The sequence below is a fragment of the Alosa sapidissima genome, chromosome 14 (genome assembly GCF_018492685.1).
Source record: "Alosa sapidissima isolate fAloSap1 chromosome 14, fAloSap1.pri, whole genome shotgun sequence".
Taxonomy (NCBI): Eukaryota; Metazoa; Chordata; class Actinopteri; order Clupeiformes; family Clupeidae; genus Alosa; species Alosa sapidissima.
In genome coordinates, this window is record NC_055970.1 from 14,074,279 (window position 1) to 14,092,648 (window position 18,370).

General features: G+C 43.6%; 2 protein-coding genes across 4 annotated transcripts in view; both read right to left on the reverse strand.

Annotated features, from left to right (window-relative positions):
- rapgef2b (Rap guanine nucleotide exchange factor 2b) overlaps window positions 1-6,142 on the reverse strand; it is a 111,175-nt gene extending 105,033 nt beyond the window's left edge. For all 3 annotated transcript variants that reach the window (XM_042061734.1, XM_042061733.1, XM_042061732.1), the window contains exon 1: window positions 5,482-6,142. In XM_042061734.1, coding sequence (XP_041917668.1) covers window positions 5,482-5,550 — 69 coding nt within the window. In that variant the 5' untranslated portion in view covers window positions 5,551-6,142. The remainder of the gene's footprint in view (window positions 1-5,481) is intronic.
- Window positions 1-18,370, reverse strand: part of atp6v0e1 (ATPase H+ transporting V0 subunit e1) — a 28,137-nt gene that overhangs the window by 2,464 nt on the left and 7,303 nt on the right. The window lies entirely within an intron of this gene.

Sequence of the window (18,370 nt, forward strand, 5' to 3'; positions counted from 1 at the left end):
ACAATGTCCTCTGATTCCATTGTACTCTTTATTTCACGAGTAATTAGCAATGTAAACTAACTTAAACAAGCTTTCCGTTCAACACAAGATTCTTCGCTGTATGACTGCAGATAACGTTCTTGCAGAGCAGCTAGCTGCTTATTGGTTAACCGTTGGCGCTAAATTTTTTTACTTTCCTCAATGAAGGAGCCTTCTCTGGTGTGTGTGTGTTAGGGCTGGGATAAACGATTATTTTTTAAACGATTAATCTAGCGATTATTTTTTCGATGCATCGATTAATCTAACGATTCATTTTTTCAGTCCGATTCAATTTCGATTCGATTATCGATTATCTCCCCATTAATTCACTAATAGCAACTTATACATGTTTATTTACATATCTGAATGAAAAAACATAAATTCTTTAACATTGCAATATATGTTTATTGCTCTTAAGATTCCAAAATAAAAGACTATACAACTGCAAAGTAATGCATTCTTAGTCAGAGGTAGCATTCAATAAAGTTCAGTATTGCATGTCTTATTGAGTGCCTGTCATTTTAAGACGTTCCTGTGGGAATCCTTGCAATTAACATTAACACAGTTAAAAGGCTGCTGATGCAATTCGTAACGTAGTTAGTTCAAATAACAGTTCGTACTTCTCCTTTGGACAAGCACTTTTGAGTCTTGGAAACCACTTTTCCATTTACATCGGGATTTTGCAAACATTCAGAGTCAATAAAATGAGCCCTGCATGAGTAACGAATACAAGCAGCTGCAAGTAAGCATGCTAAGCTTGACATCCAAACAGTATTCTAACGTTAGCTTTGAGATACTGCTTGATTGCATACTGTAACTTAACTTAGCTTAGTCTCCTCAATGTACTATGTTGTGATAAGACCTTAGCAGAGTTTACTTTAACTTTACTGCAGCAGTTTTGAACAAATTTGCGCAGCATGGTCACGATGCTAAGCGGATTTAATAGCAATTTAGCCCACTGTGTTCTATGCAGTGCTTTTATGTGGCAACAACAATCCTTCAACAATCGTGAATATTTTGCACATGCAGAGGAGGAGCAGCGGGCTCGTTACAAGAGAGAGCGGGCGGGGCGAGGAAAGGCTGTGTGAGTGAAAAGTGCAGCTCAATGAAATTATTTTATCTTATCCTTAATTTAAATAGTAGGCCTACAACATAGACCATTAATGCGTAGTGGCCGGTTTTGATTTCGTGGTGCCCAGCCACAGATTAGTCAACGTATGGAAAACACTGAAGGTGTAATATTTAGCAGCACACGTTATGCCTGACGAATCGACGCTCATATTTTGCGTCGACGTATTTTTTGCGTCGACATCATCGATTACGTCGCCGCGTTGTCCCAGCCCTAGTGTGTGTGTGTGTGTGTGTGTGTGTGTGTGTGTGCACGCGTGCGCGTGCGCGCGTGTGTGCGGCTGGTATGTTCAGTACGTGCAGCTTGCGCGCCGTAAGAGCGGTGAATAATTTTAGCCCCAGCGTAACGGCATCATTCAGGCCCGGTCACCCACGACACACTCCACACTAGACACACACACACACACACACACACACACACTCCACACTAGACTAGGGGTGGGCGATATTGACAAAAAATAATATCTCGATATTTTTTGTGATTTTGACGATAACGATAATGATAATTAGTCGATATCCTTTAAAAAACTTTTTTTCAAAATCCGAGTTCCTTTACAGCTCATTATTTATGAATAGCATTATTACAATAATAACCAATAACCTAACCTATGACTTTTAAACCAAACCAATGCATTGTCACGCTATGACACATTTCCAATTCTGCCCCCACTTGTATGTGTGGCAATGGCATGGTCTAGCCAGCTACATTAGAGGATAGATAGGCCTAAAAGTTTCCCAAGAGAAAGTCTGAAGCTGAAGTTCCTTTCAAACCTTTACTTAGGTTTCACCAGAGCCTGTCTATGTCCTTATTAGACATTCTCTGGTTTCACTGTAAAACTAAGCAGACCTTACAGAATAGAAACTAATGCATTAGCTTATGGCTAATGTATATGAGAAATCCCATAGAGATGCTAACAGTTAGCATAATCGATAAAAGTTTATATTTTAAGCGAACTTCAGTCCATTTACAAAAAGGTAACATAAGAAGATTTCTTTGTTTACAACTGACTATTAAAATACTCAAAGGCTTGCCTAATGTTTACATATAATACCCTGACTAACTCATCAATGCCACTTGAAAGAAGTAGCCGCACAAAATAAACATTAGGCTGCGTGTGACAACGTGGACCACTAGCAATCACGTGACTTGCTCTGCTGCAGCCAGGGGCTTCTCTCGCATTCACCTCCTGGCCTAGTGAATGTATGGGGGTTCAATGCGTGATTTCGAGTGTTTTCCCCCTTAAGTAATTTAAATACTCGATAATGTCAATTTGCACATTGTTAAAACAGCAATCACGATTTTATCGCAGACGATATATATTGCCCACCCCTACAGTCCACACAAGACACAGACACACTCCACACTGGACCCACACACACACTCCACACTAGACCCACACACACACACACTCCACACTAGACCCCCACCCCCCCCCACACACACACTCCACACAAGACCGACACACTCCACACTAGACCCACACACACACACTCCACACAAGACCCACACACACACACACTCCACACAAGACACACACACACACACTCCACACTGGACCCACACAAACACTCCACACTAGACCCACACACACACACACACACACACACACACTCCACACTGGACCCACACAAACACTCCACACTAGACCCACACACACACACTCCACACTAGACCCCCCCCCCCCACACACACACTCCACACAAGACCCACACACACACACTCCACACAAAACCCACACACACTCCACACTAGACCCACACACACTAGACCCTATCATCCCATCACAAGCAGCAGCGTCATGACAGCCCCAGTGCCAGAGACCCACACACACACACTCCACACTAGACCCACACCCACACACACTCCACACTAGACCCACACCCACACCCACACACAAACACACTCCACACTAGACCCGATCATCCCATCACCAGCAGCAGCGTCATGACAGCCCCAGTGCCAGAGACCTGCTGCAGTCCTTGTGATCTGAATGACACGCCTGTGTGTGTGTGTGTCTGTGTGTGTGCGTCTCTGCTGCATCGGGCCGAGCTGAAACTGCCCCCCCAGCACAGTCCTGCCCCTGTTCTCCCTGCTGACCGCGCATGTGACTCTACTTATTACCCTCGGGGGGGGGGGGGGGGGTAGAGAGGGAAAGTTAGAGAAGAGAGGAATCAAGAAGAATTGCCCCTGGCATTTTTAATGAGGCTGTAGTTCAGGGTAACAGGGTAACACTGGTAACACTAAATCTGTTGTTTTCTCTTCTGGAACTGCCATCAACACACACAGCTACAACTGCCAGCACAGAACCACCTTCTTAAGCACAGAACCACCTCCCACAGAACCACCTCCTCCCGCACAGAACCACCTCCCACAGCAGCTCAGCTTCTGCTTCATATCAGAGCCTGGCTAAAACCACAAAACACACACAGTCACAGACACACTCACACACATAAATAAATGAGGTCAACAACTGGCGTACCCTCCACCCACCCGAGGCCACACCCCCACCTCGGATGTGACTGCTGTCCTGCAGGAAACTACAGCGGAGCTCCATCCTGTCGGCATGGCGATGCTCGTCCCCCTTAGAACGCTGCAAACTGCTGACAGGAGCAGAACAGAGCCAGAACTACCACCCGATACCCCAACCCCCGTCAGGGGGCACGTGACCGCAAGACAGGGTCAGTGAAAACAGGAGAGCTACCAGCACCTCACCTGAGATCTGGACGCACCACACCTGAGATCTGAACACACCTCACCTGAGATCTGGACACACCTCACCTGAGATCTGTCTGTCTGTCTGGCTGGGATATCGCTGAGCCCACTTCCTGGAATGTGTTCTGGCCAGAACCGAGTGCCACAAACTGGCTGAGTAAAAGCTTTCATCAGAGGCAGCTGACACCGGATAGCCTGAAGCGTAATCGCACCAAAATAAAGAACCAGACACCCCAGAGCACACTGGAGCTGGCCATGATGTTCATACGTGGGGACGCCGGACAGCCTGAAGCGTAGTCACACAAAATAAAGAACCCGTTTTACTGCCAGCTGCTGTTATGACCCGTCACACTGACCTTCGAGCCCTCGTGCACGCAGTCATATTAAAAAGAAACCAGAGTACACAATATTTCATAATCCCTGAAAATACCAGATTAAATGTGGCCCAGTGCTCCGGTAATCCCGGTGCTGTCGCGGACAGGGAATGTGATCGGGTTTGACTGTGCCAATTGTGTCACGGAAATGCGTGTCACTGTATAACAAATACATATTTGTTAGTTCATCACTATATCGTATGGTCCTTTGTATGGTGTCGACATTTTCAGCAATTTCAGATATGTTGTTTTAATAACAGCCTGCATGAACACAGCGAGCCATTGTTCGGCGAATGACAGGCCCGGGAGGCTCGCGATACCGCTTCTTCTGTGTGTGATATAGCCTACGACAGCCTCGCGTCACCAGAATCGCCCCCAGTAAATTTAATTGGTATCGATTCCTGCTGCCTATTGTTGTCAGGATCTACGATTAACCACACGCTAGAGGTCAATATTGACAGCTTGTGGCAAACTTGTGTCCGGATGAAAGCATTGTAATTCATGGCAATTACCCCGTAAACACACATGAACCTGGTGGACCAACGAGTGCTTTTGCAGAAGAATAAAAACGCCCTGCGCCAGCCTCATCGGTGACACAGCCCTTGGCGACAGACAACAGCCGGTGACAGTGTGTGTCGATGACACCGACGTCTCATAAAAAGACAGATCATACCTAAGAGTTGAAGCCACAAATACTTGTTTCATAGACAATCATGAGTGCCAGGTTTAGCCTGCTATCGTGGCTTGTTAATAAGTCTTGCTAACGCTAACGTTATCTTTTTGAGGAGGCTAGCCTACCGGGTGATTGATTTCGTCATCTTCCAGTTATTTACGGAGAGGACGGACAACGGATGCTACCGAATAATTACAGGATTTGTTCAGCATACAATATTAATGTGCACGTAGAAAACTGAATGCAAGCACACAACCATGGTGGCTTACAAAATCTTTATCATATGGCTCAAGTTCTCTGCTGTGCTTGGCAAGTAGCGTTCTCAGGCATAGATTATCATTAGGCTGCAAGGATTTAGCAAGCGTGCAACTGTCTCGCCTACGGAGCTGCAGATCATCTCTGCAGATAGACAACACTTGGCATCTCAGTTGTCGTTCAAATCTTACCGATAAAGTGCAAGCGGGTCACAGGGAGATTCTACTATTTGAGGATGACCAACATAACCTACTTGTTCAGGCCGCTTATTAGGCCTATGTGACTTAGCCTAATTAAAAGGGTAACGTTAGTGTACTGACCTGTTGCGTTCTCTCAGCCGGGTTCATCATCACCGCCTGTCGAAAGCGGTTATCCACGTAAGACGCCATTGTGTGGAAAACAGCCACAACACAGGTGAAAACGTAAATCCAACCGTTTAACTTTCGAATCTCTACAGTGTTTTCAGCGAACGACACAATATTTAGGCAACTGCGCGCTACTTCAGTGGCCCATCAGTCGAGGCTTAGCTTAGTCCCCCAGGCCACAGGGTAAGCCGCGGGGTTTCTTTGCGTCCCCGCTCCGAGCCCGCAGGATGTGCACGGTTTCCTCTCGCCAAAGCCTGCGTGGAGTCGGGCTGTGTGAATCCTTCTCTGTGCTGACGGAGGAGATTTCTGATCGTCTGCTCGGCGCGTTTCTGGAGAAATCGTCCCTTTATTTAAGCGGTGTCGGGGGAGGAAACGGCATTCTTCAGCAGTCTGCCCTTTCTTTGCCTATACTCGTTCCAAATCCCCTTTTGTACAGGAAGAAAGTATGCGCAGTTTCCAGCGAGTGTCCATTTTCGATGATGGTGTTTTCTTTCGCGAGTCAGTGTCAGCAGTTATTTATCAAACATTTTGAAGGTTTTCAAAAGTGACGAGAAATCCGCCGCAACGGGTCTGTGTTGTGTGCCACCATGGTGACTGGTGTGCTGACAGAAGGGGAGGTAGGCTTATGGGCGAGTCCATTCAGTCGGGTCATAAAGGACTCGCCAAACAATGAGCTAGACGAGTTGGCCTGTGTCGCCACCCATCGAGGGAAAGAGAAACTTCAAGTCAAGATTCAGCAACCTCATCACATTGTTAGACTGCATAGCCTACCTCAAATCTCAGTGGAGGCTTTACATGGAAAGAAACCATCAAAATGGCAAAGAAAAAAATGTCCAAACAGAGTCGTGGATTTGAGGGTTATTGTTCTTCTTCTGTTAATTTGGGGGGCAGCCGTGGTTAGCGCTTCGGACTTGGAACCGGAGGGTTCGAACCCCGACCAGTAGGCACGGCTGAAGTGCCCTTGAGCAAGGCCCCTAACCCCTCACTGCTCCCCGAGCACCGCTGTTGTTGCAGGCAGCTCACTGCGCAGGGATTAGTGTGTGCTTCACCTCACTGTGTGTTCACTGTATGTTTCACTAGTTCACAGATTGGGATAAATGCAGAGACCAAATTTCCTTCACAGGATCAAAAGAGTATATATATACTTATACTTATACTTCATTCTATTTAGTCTATAAATTCATGCATGATGGTGTCCACTACAGTGGACGGATATGCATGGTGTCCACTACAGTGGACGGATATTCAAACTTAATTTAAAACTACTGGATTTATTTTACTGGAATATTTACTTCAAGCCACCAGTGGAGTGTCTCCTAAAACCTTTATGTACTGTGTGCATAAACATTGTCTTTAATAATATTTGTAATAAATCCAAAATGGCGTATGATAGTGGTCATGACCCTACAACCTCTGGGATATCAGTTAGATCATTTTATTCTACACGGTATATGCAGGTAAAAAAAAAAATATATATATATATATATGTGTGTGTGTTGTAGGGAGTACTTTTATCAAAGTTTTATCAATATAAGTTTTGTACTTTTTTCCCTATGAGTGAAAATGTAACCGCTGTAGTGACGTCATGCACCAATGGCTATATTTTGATTATGAGGACCACATATGTGAATTTCATAAAATAGCTTCAAATTATTAATGTTATGACATATGTATTATCTAAATCTTATTCAAAACAATGTGAATTGTGATATGTATTCCACTATGAGACACTACAGGTGAAAGTAGGATAAAACACGATTGACCCTCTATGGTTCACTTTATATCCTTATGGGAAAAAATATATATATTTGTAGACGACGGGAATGCAGAAGGAGCACTAAATAAACCAAATAATTCCCACCATGGCCTTTTTTGATGATTTGCCTGTGTAGCCTACTGCAGGCAACAAATTCTGTTCAACCAATGAGTAATCAGGCGGGGGCGCCATGCACCTGCACGAAAACCTCTCAATTCAGGAGTTATATACAGTAGGCCTATGTCTACGGTTTATCAAACAAACATGCATTCATTTAATATTTTCTATACGGAAATGCATTTTTAATATTGCTTCTATTCATCAATTTACTTAAAATAAACAAAAAATATTACACATTCACAATAAATCTTTTTTCCACTGTAATGGGTAATAGTGACTCTTGTAAAAAGGCTCTGTTGTTGTCCATGACAATCAGGAAATTAAAAAATGGGCATTGAAAAAACAGGTAGGGCTAACTACAATCCCTCAAGCAAGTAGTCATGGAAAAAGCTAATAACTCAATGAATACCAGTGCTGCATGTAAACAGGGATGCAGGAAGTGCACCCCCTGGTGGCAAAGCTTTAATACTGCGATGACAATAAAATTATAGCTTATAAATATCTCTGGTTGTTGTGTCTGTTCCAGGACATTTTGTATGTTTGGGGTGTGGGATGAAGAGAGGGGTCATTTTAGTAATTTTGAAATGATTTAATCAGTGTGTATTGGCCAATCAGATATGTCTTGACACGATTACAATTCAGCATAGTAGGCTATGCATGCACACTCACAGCCACACACAGCGACCAGCGTTGGCGGTAACGAGTTAACCTACAAAGTAAAGTTACTGTAATTTAGTTACTTTATTGGGTAACAAAGTAGGTAACGCATTAGAATTCAAATTTCAGTAACTTGTTACAGTTACTGAAGAACTGTAATGTCCATTCCGGCTTACTCGCATATGTCTCATATATTGACTTATTGTTTCTATAGCAGCAGGGATTGCTTATTTAAAATATAGATTAGCCTAGATAGGCCTACATTATTTCATTCTAGAGATGTGCACAGGGAAGAGCACGCATTCTCTCTCCCTGCACTGCTCTCCCTCAAACAGATTGGCTGCATCCCACACCTCTCCTATGCAGATCAAATCCCCTATGTTCATGCAGACTACAACTGGCGCTGTGTAGCATACACAACTGTGTTCAAAATTGATGCATTCATGTTAAAGCTGCAGTTGGCAAGTCTGACAGATTGAGGGGACTTAGCCAAAATTTGTAATTTTTACAACTCTCATGCCCCTCCCCCACTACCACCGAGCACCCTCTCATCGAGTTTGTGCTCGTTAGTGTGCACCAGACTGCACCAGACTGTGATTGACAGTCAGATCTCACGCAGCCCTGCTCTGATTGGACCAGAAGAACCAGGAGCTGTGGATTTTTGCAAAACAATTTTTTTTTTTCTAAAACCGGCTGATTTATGTTGTTCTGTCGGAGCATAGTGTTGGTTTTCAGTGAATATGATAAAAAAAATCTTGCCAACTGCCGTTTTAAGTTAAGTTAGAATAGCCAATCATAATGTTGTCGATCGCGTTGTCAATCACAAACGGTAATTTATTCAAACGAACTACCTGTGGCTTAATTTGCGGAAGACAAGTGAAAGCACCCGTCTGATAAATGAGCCAGTAGTGGAGAAATTACTTTTAAGAAATAATCTGTAGCCTAGGGGAGGCTACTGCAAAAACAATATTGTTGACGATTAAACTAGCCTATCTAGCGTTTTTACAAGAAATAGAGGCTTACGCAACTGTGGCCAAGCCCAATTGAGCTACCACTTTTCCTTTCTGGGAGACAGGGATTTCGTCACCCCAGATACCAGACTGTCCACCTCTTTTAACAGTATTTATTTGTACCCCCTATCTGGCACTTTCACAATTCCTTTGCAGCCATAACAGTCAGCATAAATATCAGTGAACACACAGGAGGAAAAGCTCTCACTTCAAGTACAACACTACACACCGTGATAAGAAAGTCCCATATAGCTGAACATACACAGAGCAAACCACACTTCTCTGGCTGGCGGGTCACGGCTGCAACCTTCTCTCGTTCACCAGCAGGGGGCCACCCAACATGAAAGACAGACAAAAAGAAAAAAACAAGAAAAGAAAAATCAAGTCCATCTGGGGGGTTCGGTGGCTTTTCCTAGCCGACCCACAAAATCCCTCCCCCCAGAAAGAAAATGACAAACCGTGTCCAGTCTGGATGCCTGTCAGCTCTGCCAATGACAAGCAGCCCTTGTTCAGTCTCGTATCCACACCGCGCGCCTCCTACTGACTCCCAAGGTTCCACGGCTGTCATCAATCACTAATCACAGGTAAAACGCAGCCACACATCATTGAATAATCACAGCCTATTTACCCTGCATTCATTCCCGCTACATGTGTACATGAGTAATTAGGATACACAAACCCATATGCCCTCTGTAGCCCCGTGTGTTTGGTGAGGGTGTGACACTCCCCCCCACTAGGGCCGGTACCGGGCCGGCTTCACCCCAAAGTTCGCCCTCTGTAGCCCCGTGTGTTTGGTGAGGGTGTGACATATGTGTGCGTGGGGTGTGCCCACGTTCTGGTTCGTGAATTAATTTGCCTTAGGCTACTTCCAACTCTTGACTGCACTGTAGCCAATTGACTGCTTTACAGTAGGTTATTTACCACTATATTTTTCTGTAGGCTACAATATTCAGACAAAACCGACAAAAGGTTGTGCTATGGGGGCATGTTGTAGCCCTTCGTATGCAGGTCTGTATCTGGGCAAATGGGAGAAGGACTTTGTTTTGAACCAAGAAAATAATGTGTATCACAAGTTTATTATCTGGTGGGGGCGTTATATTGATGATGTATGTCTTTTTTGGTCTGGCTCAGAAACAGAGTTGAATGAATTTCATGGTTATCTGAATAGCATTAACCCAAACATCAAGCTGTCTTTAGACTATAGTAAAGTATGTATTAATTTTCTTGATTTGACAATTTTAAAAGATAACCAAGGAACCCTGCATACATCAGTGTATAGAAAACCAACAGACAGAAACACAATTTTGCACGCCAAGAGCTTCCATCCAAATTGACTTAAAGATGTCCCATATGGGCAGTTCCAGAGAGTGAAGAGAATCTGTGACCAAGACCATGTTTTTGAGAGTAAATCACTAGAAATGATGTCACGATTTAAGGAAGGGAGATATAGAAATTGTTGGATTCTCTGGTTGTTGCGTTGTGGTGAGCTTGACGGTGGGATCAGGATCGGCGATTAGATGATTTAGATGATTTATTGTAGATGGTACAATAATGAATAACAGAACACAGGCTAAGTCTCAAACAGTAAAACTGTGCATTCTAACAGTTGTGGTTGTTATTAGAAGCGGCTGCTGAGCCTTCCGACAGAAGATGCTCCTCGGGTTGCTTCCTCGATCTGTCTCCGAGTCAAAACCTAAGACAAAGCCTGTTATACTAAAACATACAAACGTCAATCATGCCAACGTGGCAGGTGCCAACCAGTGTACAAAACTCGGCCCTGGCCAGATGGAGATACTAACCCGAATAGGCAGAAATGCTGTCTCCCTCGGCCCATGTTATCACGGATGTTCCCTGGATGTTCCTAAACATCAGGCTGTATGACCTTCCTGCTGGTACACAGACCTAAGGCACAGTTATGTTATGTACAACAGTATGGACCTCTCCCTGTTATACTCCAGAATTCTACAAAGTTCTACTCTAAAAAAGCTTACACCAGAGCCAACATGTAGACAGGTCATCACTACTACAAAGGAATACACCAATACAAACAAAAGAGAGGCCTGTATTTGTTACAACATACAGTACAGAGGCTAAACAGATAAAGCAAATCATACAAAAAAAACTGGGCTATAATTGAGAGTGATGAGGTACTAAGTCAGGTCTTCCCTGAACCACCTCTCATTAGTTTTAGAAGATGTCCTACCCTACAAGATAGACTGGTTTACAGTTATCTTAAGGCAAACAAACATGGTTAGGCCCTAGGCCCAGAGGTTCTTGCAAATGACATCACTGTAACCATTGTGCTAATGTAAGACTAACCAAAGCTTTTCTTGATGTTGGCTCCCAAAAGGAATTCACTATTAACCATTTCATAAACTGTCAAACTACCTTTGTCATTTATAGATACGCAATTCACACAGGAAACATCAGCTATCCCATGGCAAGACACTATATGGAACATCACAACAGTGACCCTTCCACCTTACAGGCCTGTGGGATTGACCATTCCTCTGTCCTTAAGAAAAGGCAATACCCTGCTGAAAAAAACAGCTAGCTGGTTTTAGCTGGTCTTTGCTGGTTTTCTTCCAGCTCTTGCTGGTCTTTACCGGTGTAGCTGGTTATGCCACCAGCTGGATATGCTGGCGTGACCATCTGAGGAAGCTGGTCATGCTGGTTTGACCAGCCTGTCGTGTGGGATACAGCTGGTGCAAGATGGTCATGCTGGTGACCAGCCTGTCAAGCTTGACATTGTTGGTGTAAGATGGTCATGCTGGTTTGCTAGAATGACCAACATAAGATGGCATGGCCAGTTAAACCAGCAGTGTAGACCAGCAACACCAGCTAAAATGACCAGCTTGAGGTGGTGCAAAAATCAAAACCAGCTGAATTACCATCATAAGCTGGGTAAACCAGCTGAAGGTATGTTTTCGCAAGAGTTTTGCTGGTCTAGCAGGTCAACCATCATAGGGTGGTCAAACAAGCTGGTTAACAAGCTGGTCAACCAGCAAACCACCTTAAGCTGGCCAGGCTGTTTTTTTCAGCAGGGTAGGCAAAGGCAGCTAAGGGCCTGTCCACACGGAGACGCTTTTTAGGTTGAACGCAGAGGTTTAGCTTCGTCTTGGCCGAGCGTCCAAACGAATCCTGTAAACGCACTGCCCGAAACCGCACTTTTCTGAAACCTGGTCCCAGAGTGGAGAAATCTGAAACCGTAGCCCGTTTGAATTCGTTTAGACAGCGAAACCGCACATCCTGCTTGCATATCGATGATGTCATCGCCACACCTCAGCTGCCCTGGACTTGCACTTATATATTGCCTAACAATACTAGTTTTCATACATGACATTACCTACGATTACACTCCATAAGATAAATATCACAACTGGTGCTGCGCAGCGCCGATAGCTTGTGACTTGGTGGACTGAACACTGTTTTTCCCAGTGTTTTTTATGCATTCTAGCTACTGTCAGTGACGCGAGAGAACTTAAGTTATTAGGAAAGTGCGGTGTAAGTTTAGGCTACATTAATTTGTGCGTAGTGCCAGTGTCATTCATTTATTTTACATGTCTTACAACATATACATGCATTCACAGTCGAGTGAAATCAGAGATAAGCATACAAAGACACTTAGAACTCTCGTTAAGCCGATGGTAGCACACTGAATGCAAATGCACGATTTGATGCAAACGTATTGACTGTTACTAACGAAGGTTTTATAGCAATATTATAAATGTGGCGACAGAATAGCCTAGAACTTGGGTAAGCCTTGCGCTTAGTAGCCTAATTGCGGTGATAGCCAAAACTAATGTCAATCACGGACTATCCTACAACCAAAGAAAGTAAAGGTGATTAGTAGGCCTACCTGCGTTAGCCAAATAAAGGACGGGACTGCACCCTTCACAAACCGTAAAATAAAGTTTATTAGTTTTACAGTTGACTACAGTTGACAGTTCACCATCAGTCCACACAAACAATTCTGGTTTCCTTGCACTAGCCATTTTGTCGTAGCCTATTCTGTCTGTTTGTAAAGCGCAAGTTTTGGTCAATTTCTGTAAAGAAACAGTGCCACCTATAGGCCTGGGGTATGAAGTAACGTGTTGAGTCGTGTTGAGATGGCTCCGTTTGGACGCAAATATTCTTGATACGGTTCCAGGGAAGACGGAGGAAAAAAAGATTGGTTTGGTACGTGTGGACTAGGCCTAAATCAACAGGAAGCTTTCTGGATATACCGCTTGCAGGCTACGAAATATCCAGGCCTGAATGAGGAACTTGACCTCCGTGTTTATCTTTGATGCTTTGCATTCTTATGGTTTATTTGAAATTCCTACACTATGCTTGTATTTTAACTTTTACGTGTCACCTATTTGTTATGTATGTTCTTTTCATGAATTAATTTTGTGTATATATACGAAATGTATTTGTTATTAAGTGGAAATGATGAATATGATAAAATGATAAATATTTTGTACATGTGTGAGTCTGCGCAACGCATTCCTGCGCAAAACTGAAATTACGAGCTTGCTAAGCTTATTTACAAGATTCAAGTTACGAGTATGGATTTTTTACCCTTTTTTGACGGCCTTCCTGAAGAGCCAATCAGCATGCTGCTTACTGTCTAGCCAACCAACCAATCAGCGCTTTCCACCGACCACTAAGACCAGAGCCAAGATGTTAGACAACTTTTTTGACAGCGACGATGTGGAGGCAAGGAAGGCACAGGTGGGTGACTAGCAGCAGGCCCGTCGCTAGAAGGCAAGCAAACCAAGCAATTGCTTGGGGCCCCGAGCTGGCCAGGGGCCCCAAGACAACGACTGGTTAAGAATAATGCAACGACAAACTGTGAGCGCCCCTTTGATAGTCAATGCAGTAAAGTGCAACGACACTGTTACCGGCAATACCGGGATCCCCCTCAAGGGTTGCTGCGCTCATTTTTAAAAGATGCATTTAATCCAAAGTCATGTCTAGTGAGACAGCTCTCTATGTAGGGACAGCTCTCTATGTAATCTTCTTCCTGAAGGGAGTCTTTCAAAAGTGTGATGTAGTGGATGTAAAGGATCCTGAACTATTTGTAGGGCTTTCCTCTTAGTGTGGATTGTGTACAGTTCCACCAGCTGCCTCTGGGGGCTCAGTATGATTTTACTGGCCATATTTATAATTTTTGTGAGCTTACTTTTGCTTCTAGAATCTAGTCCCTAGATTCCCATACCAGCATGTGATGTATGAGATGACACTTTCCAGCAGACTGGTGTAGACCATCCTCAGGACCTCTCTACTAACATCAAAACTGTTAAGTTTCCTTAAAAGAAACAATCTTTGGGTTGCCCTTTTAAAAATATGATCTGTATGTTCAATAAAATTTAGATTATGATCTAGGATAGTACCTAGATATTTAAAACTGCAGACAACCTCAACTTGTTGGCCCCCAATTGTAACTGGCTGACATGTAGGTATTTCACCCCTAGTATTTGACCACAAGTTCTTTGGTCTTTGTGGGGTTTAGGACAAGAGCACCTTCCTCACACCAGGCCACAAGGTGGTGGATGTGATCAAAGTAGGCCCTCTCCAGATCCCCATTTCCCCTGACCATTAAACCGACCATTGCCATATCATCGGCATATGACTATCACAGATCTGCAATTCATTTATATACATGGAGAATAATACTGGGGATAGAGCACAGCCTTGAGGTACTCTGTACAGAGACTCTTTGAGGAAGATCAGTTAGTCCTTAATCCATAATACAAGTTGTCCATTTGTGTCAAGTTTTGAAAGTCGATAATCATAGTTAGTTTCTCATGTTGCATGTTATATGAGACATTAACACAGATCTGCCAGAGGCCAGCCTCTGTTTCACCTCCTAAGCATCCATTTCTGCATCTTTCTCGCAGCTAACCGAAACGCATCACCTGACCGCTCTTTTAGCCTACTGCGCAAGCCCGAGCCCAGCCCAAGCATGCAAATGATAGAAATGAAACCCGAACCCGACCGAACCCATCGGATTCGGGCAAACATTTTCAGCTCTACAGTGAAGTGCCAAATTTGACCAAATAAAAAAAACTGCCGAGACCTTGGTCATTCCCAAATGTATGGCGGTCTCCGGCGATGGGAAGCTCGACACCCGATTGCGCAATATAAACATTCTCCGCCTTCTCCTTCTAATCGATATTAAACAAAATATTTGCCAAATGAAGGAATGAATTAGGCTAACTGACACCCTTCACAAGGACGGTAAGCCACAGAAGGTGGGCAGAGTGTTCACGGACTGCTGTATGAAAGCATATTCATGGAAAGTTGACTGGCTGGAATGGAAAAGTGTGGTAGGAAAAGGTGTCCAAACAACAAGGACAACAGGATGACAGCAGCCTTGAGAGAATTGTCAAGCAAAGTCGATTCAAGAATTTGGGGAACTTAACAAGGAGTGGACTGAGGCTGGATTCTGCATCAAGAGCCACCACACACAGATGTGTGCAGGAAATGGGCTACAAGTGGCATATTCCCGGGGGGGGGGGGGGCAGCAGGCTACAGGGCCGGTACCATGAACGGGTGCCCGAATGCCCACGGGGACCCAGGCTCGAGCCTGACCTGCGGCCATGTCCCTCTCCCACTCACTTCCTGTCTGTCTTCACTTCCTGTCCAAATAAAGGCAAAAAGCCCAAAAAATATACTTACCTTACCTGGACTTTTATGTACCTTTTCACATAAAAACAGAATGTGCATTTCATTTGGATATCAGGGTCCAATCGATGTCCCAAGAGTCTGGAGGAAGAGTGGAGAGGCACAGAATCCAAGTTGCTTGAAGTCCAGTTTGATGTTTCCACAGTCAGTGATGATTTGGGGTGTCATCTGCTGGTGTTGTTCCACTGTGTTTTATGCAGCTTTTAATGTTAATTGGTTAATGCAGCCTTCTACCAGGAGATTTTAGTACACTTCATGCAGCCTTCTACCAGGTGATTTTAGTGCTCTTCATGCTTCCACCAGCTGACAAGCTTTATGGAGACCCTAATTTCCTTTTCAAAAGGTCGACATTTCTGTATTATAACCTCCTTATTCTAATATTTTGAGATACTCATTTATGGTTTCATGAGCTGTAAACTGTAATCATCAACATTACAACAAAAAATGGCTTGACATATTTCACTTTATATCTAATGAATCTAGAATATATGAAAGATCCACTTTTTGAACTAAATTAGGGAGTAAAAATGAACTTTTCTACGATATTCAATTTTTTTAGACCAACCTGTATGTGTAATATGTATTAATTCATTATTACTCACTATATTACTCTAATCCATCATTAATTAGTCAATGCAACAGTCAATCTTATTTACACTATAGTACTCAAATCCATCATTAATCAGTCAGTCAATCACTGACCTTATCAGACACAAGATTCCACACAACAACTTCACTGTTAGCTGGCCTACCTGCTTGTGTAGTAAGATTGTTACAGCTGATTCAGAATGCTGCAGCACGCCTGGTCTTCATGTAGCTCCTCTCCTAATTAGGGGTTTGCACCGACGTCACGTTCTGGCCGGTAACTATGGTAACCCAGCACGCGCGGCCATATTGGCGATACTCAGTGAATGAAGTACAATGGCGTATTATGCACTTTGGATATCTTACGTGATTGTAGCCGTGTCTAAACAACAGAAAAGCTCATCAAAATGCGTCTAAGATGCAAAGCCATATAGGGCAGGACTTGGACCACAAGAAAAGGCGCGATATTTCAAGAAATTAGGCTACGGATTATTGGCAGCACAGATCCATATGAGTTGGGTGAGGGAGACGAAATACCAAGTTCAACCACAAGCGTCCCCCTTCCTCTGATAACTTCTGGCATTATTGTCCCTTCTCCCTGGTTTTTTAATAACTTTTGGAAGTCGATACCTACACCAGATGTTTTTCTCAGTCTGACCTATTGGTACAACCTAAAACACGGCAATAATTAACCATTTTCCTTGACGATGTTAGGGATTTACTTCAGTGCCTAATGCTTTCTAATGAGGCGAGTATCTCCAATATGGCGATGTCCAGATCTGATGACACGCTGTGCAAACCCCTAATTACTGTAAGGATCCTAATTCCCAGACTGATGATAATCCTTTCAATCATATGTGGACTTTGATCAGCTACTAAGTGTGGGCCTTTTGTGGGCCTACTGTCACATGCCTGTCACATGTCCACAGGAACAGTTAACTAGGAACAGGAAATGTAATCAAATGTATACATTGTCATGCCTTGATTGATTCACTCTAATGGTGTCATTACAACAATGGTCAAGTCTCAACATTAATCATGTGATCCCAAATCAGCTGACCTCCCATCATGTGATCCATATCAATGTAACCAATCACAAACTGGGTAGCCTATTTAAGGGAAGTTCACAGATTATTCGAGGATTTCTGTAGCCAGATCCTCCCACACCACTTCGGTGTGCAGTCATGATCTCTTGAGTTGGGTATGTTCATTTCTCTGATTGTTTCGTATGATCTCCTAAATATTCCCTAACCTGTTTTCGTAATTTTCATAGTATTCATTTAGATGTACTTTCTATAATGTGACAAATAAATTATTACGCTCTGACCTGCATAGCTTTCTTGCGTTCTTTAGATATCCTCCAGGTTACGGTGTGCCATGGGGAACGGCTAGGATTAGTCTTTGATGTCGTAGGGGCTAATCAGTTGAAAGTAGGCACGCTACCAGAAGAACTGACCATTGTATTGTGATGGATCACTGATTTTATTAGTAGTCTGGAATTAGACAGCTAAAACCTCTGCACACCCTGAACCCTCTGTAGCTTCGGTAAGGTGTTTTGTCCAGGTGAGCATGATCCAGGCCAGCACTGTAGCCTCTGACCGACTTTCACACACTAGGATTATTACTTAGTAAATGGTACCTCCTGAATTAATCGGCAGAGGAGGGCCTTTGTATACTATTCTTGGAGAAAATGCGTCTAATTAAAGCTAGAAGGCATTCTTTTAACAGTATTTTGGGTAGGCCTACTATGGATAGTAATATTACTTTGACTGAAACTTTTCCATATTTAGCAGAGTCAGATTTATTAGGTTAACGAGGGTTCTATAACCAATTGTTATTTCCAACAGTGTGCGGAAGCTTCACGATTTCCTTCGACCACTTCCAGTTCCCTCATTGGTCCTGACGAGTGACGTCATTACATTACTCTCTACTGGCTTCCTATAGTGGCCAGAATTACATTAAAATCTCTCACCTTGGCCTATACTATAGAACACTGACTGGATCTGCTCCCTGCTATCTTAATTCAGTGATAAAGATGTACATC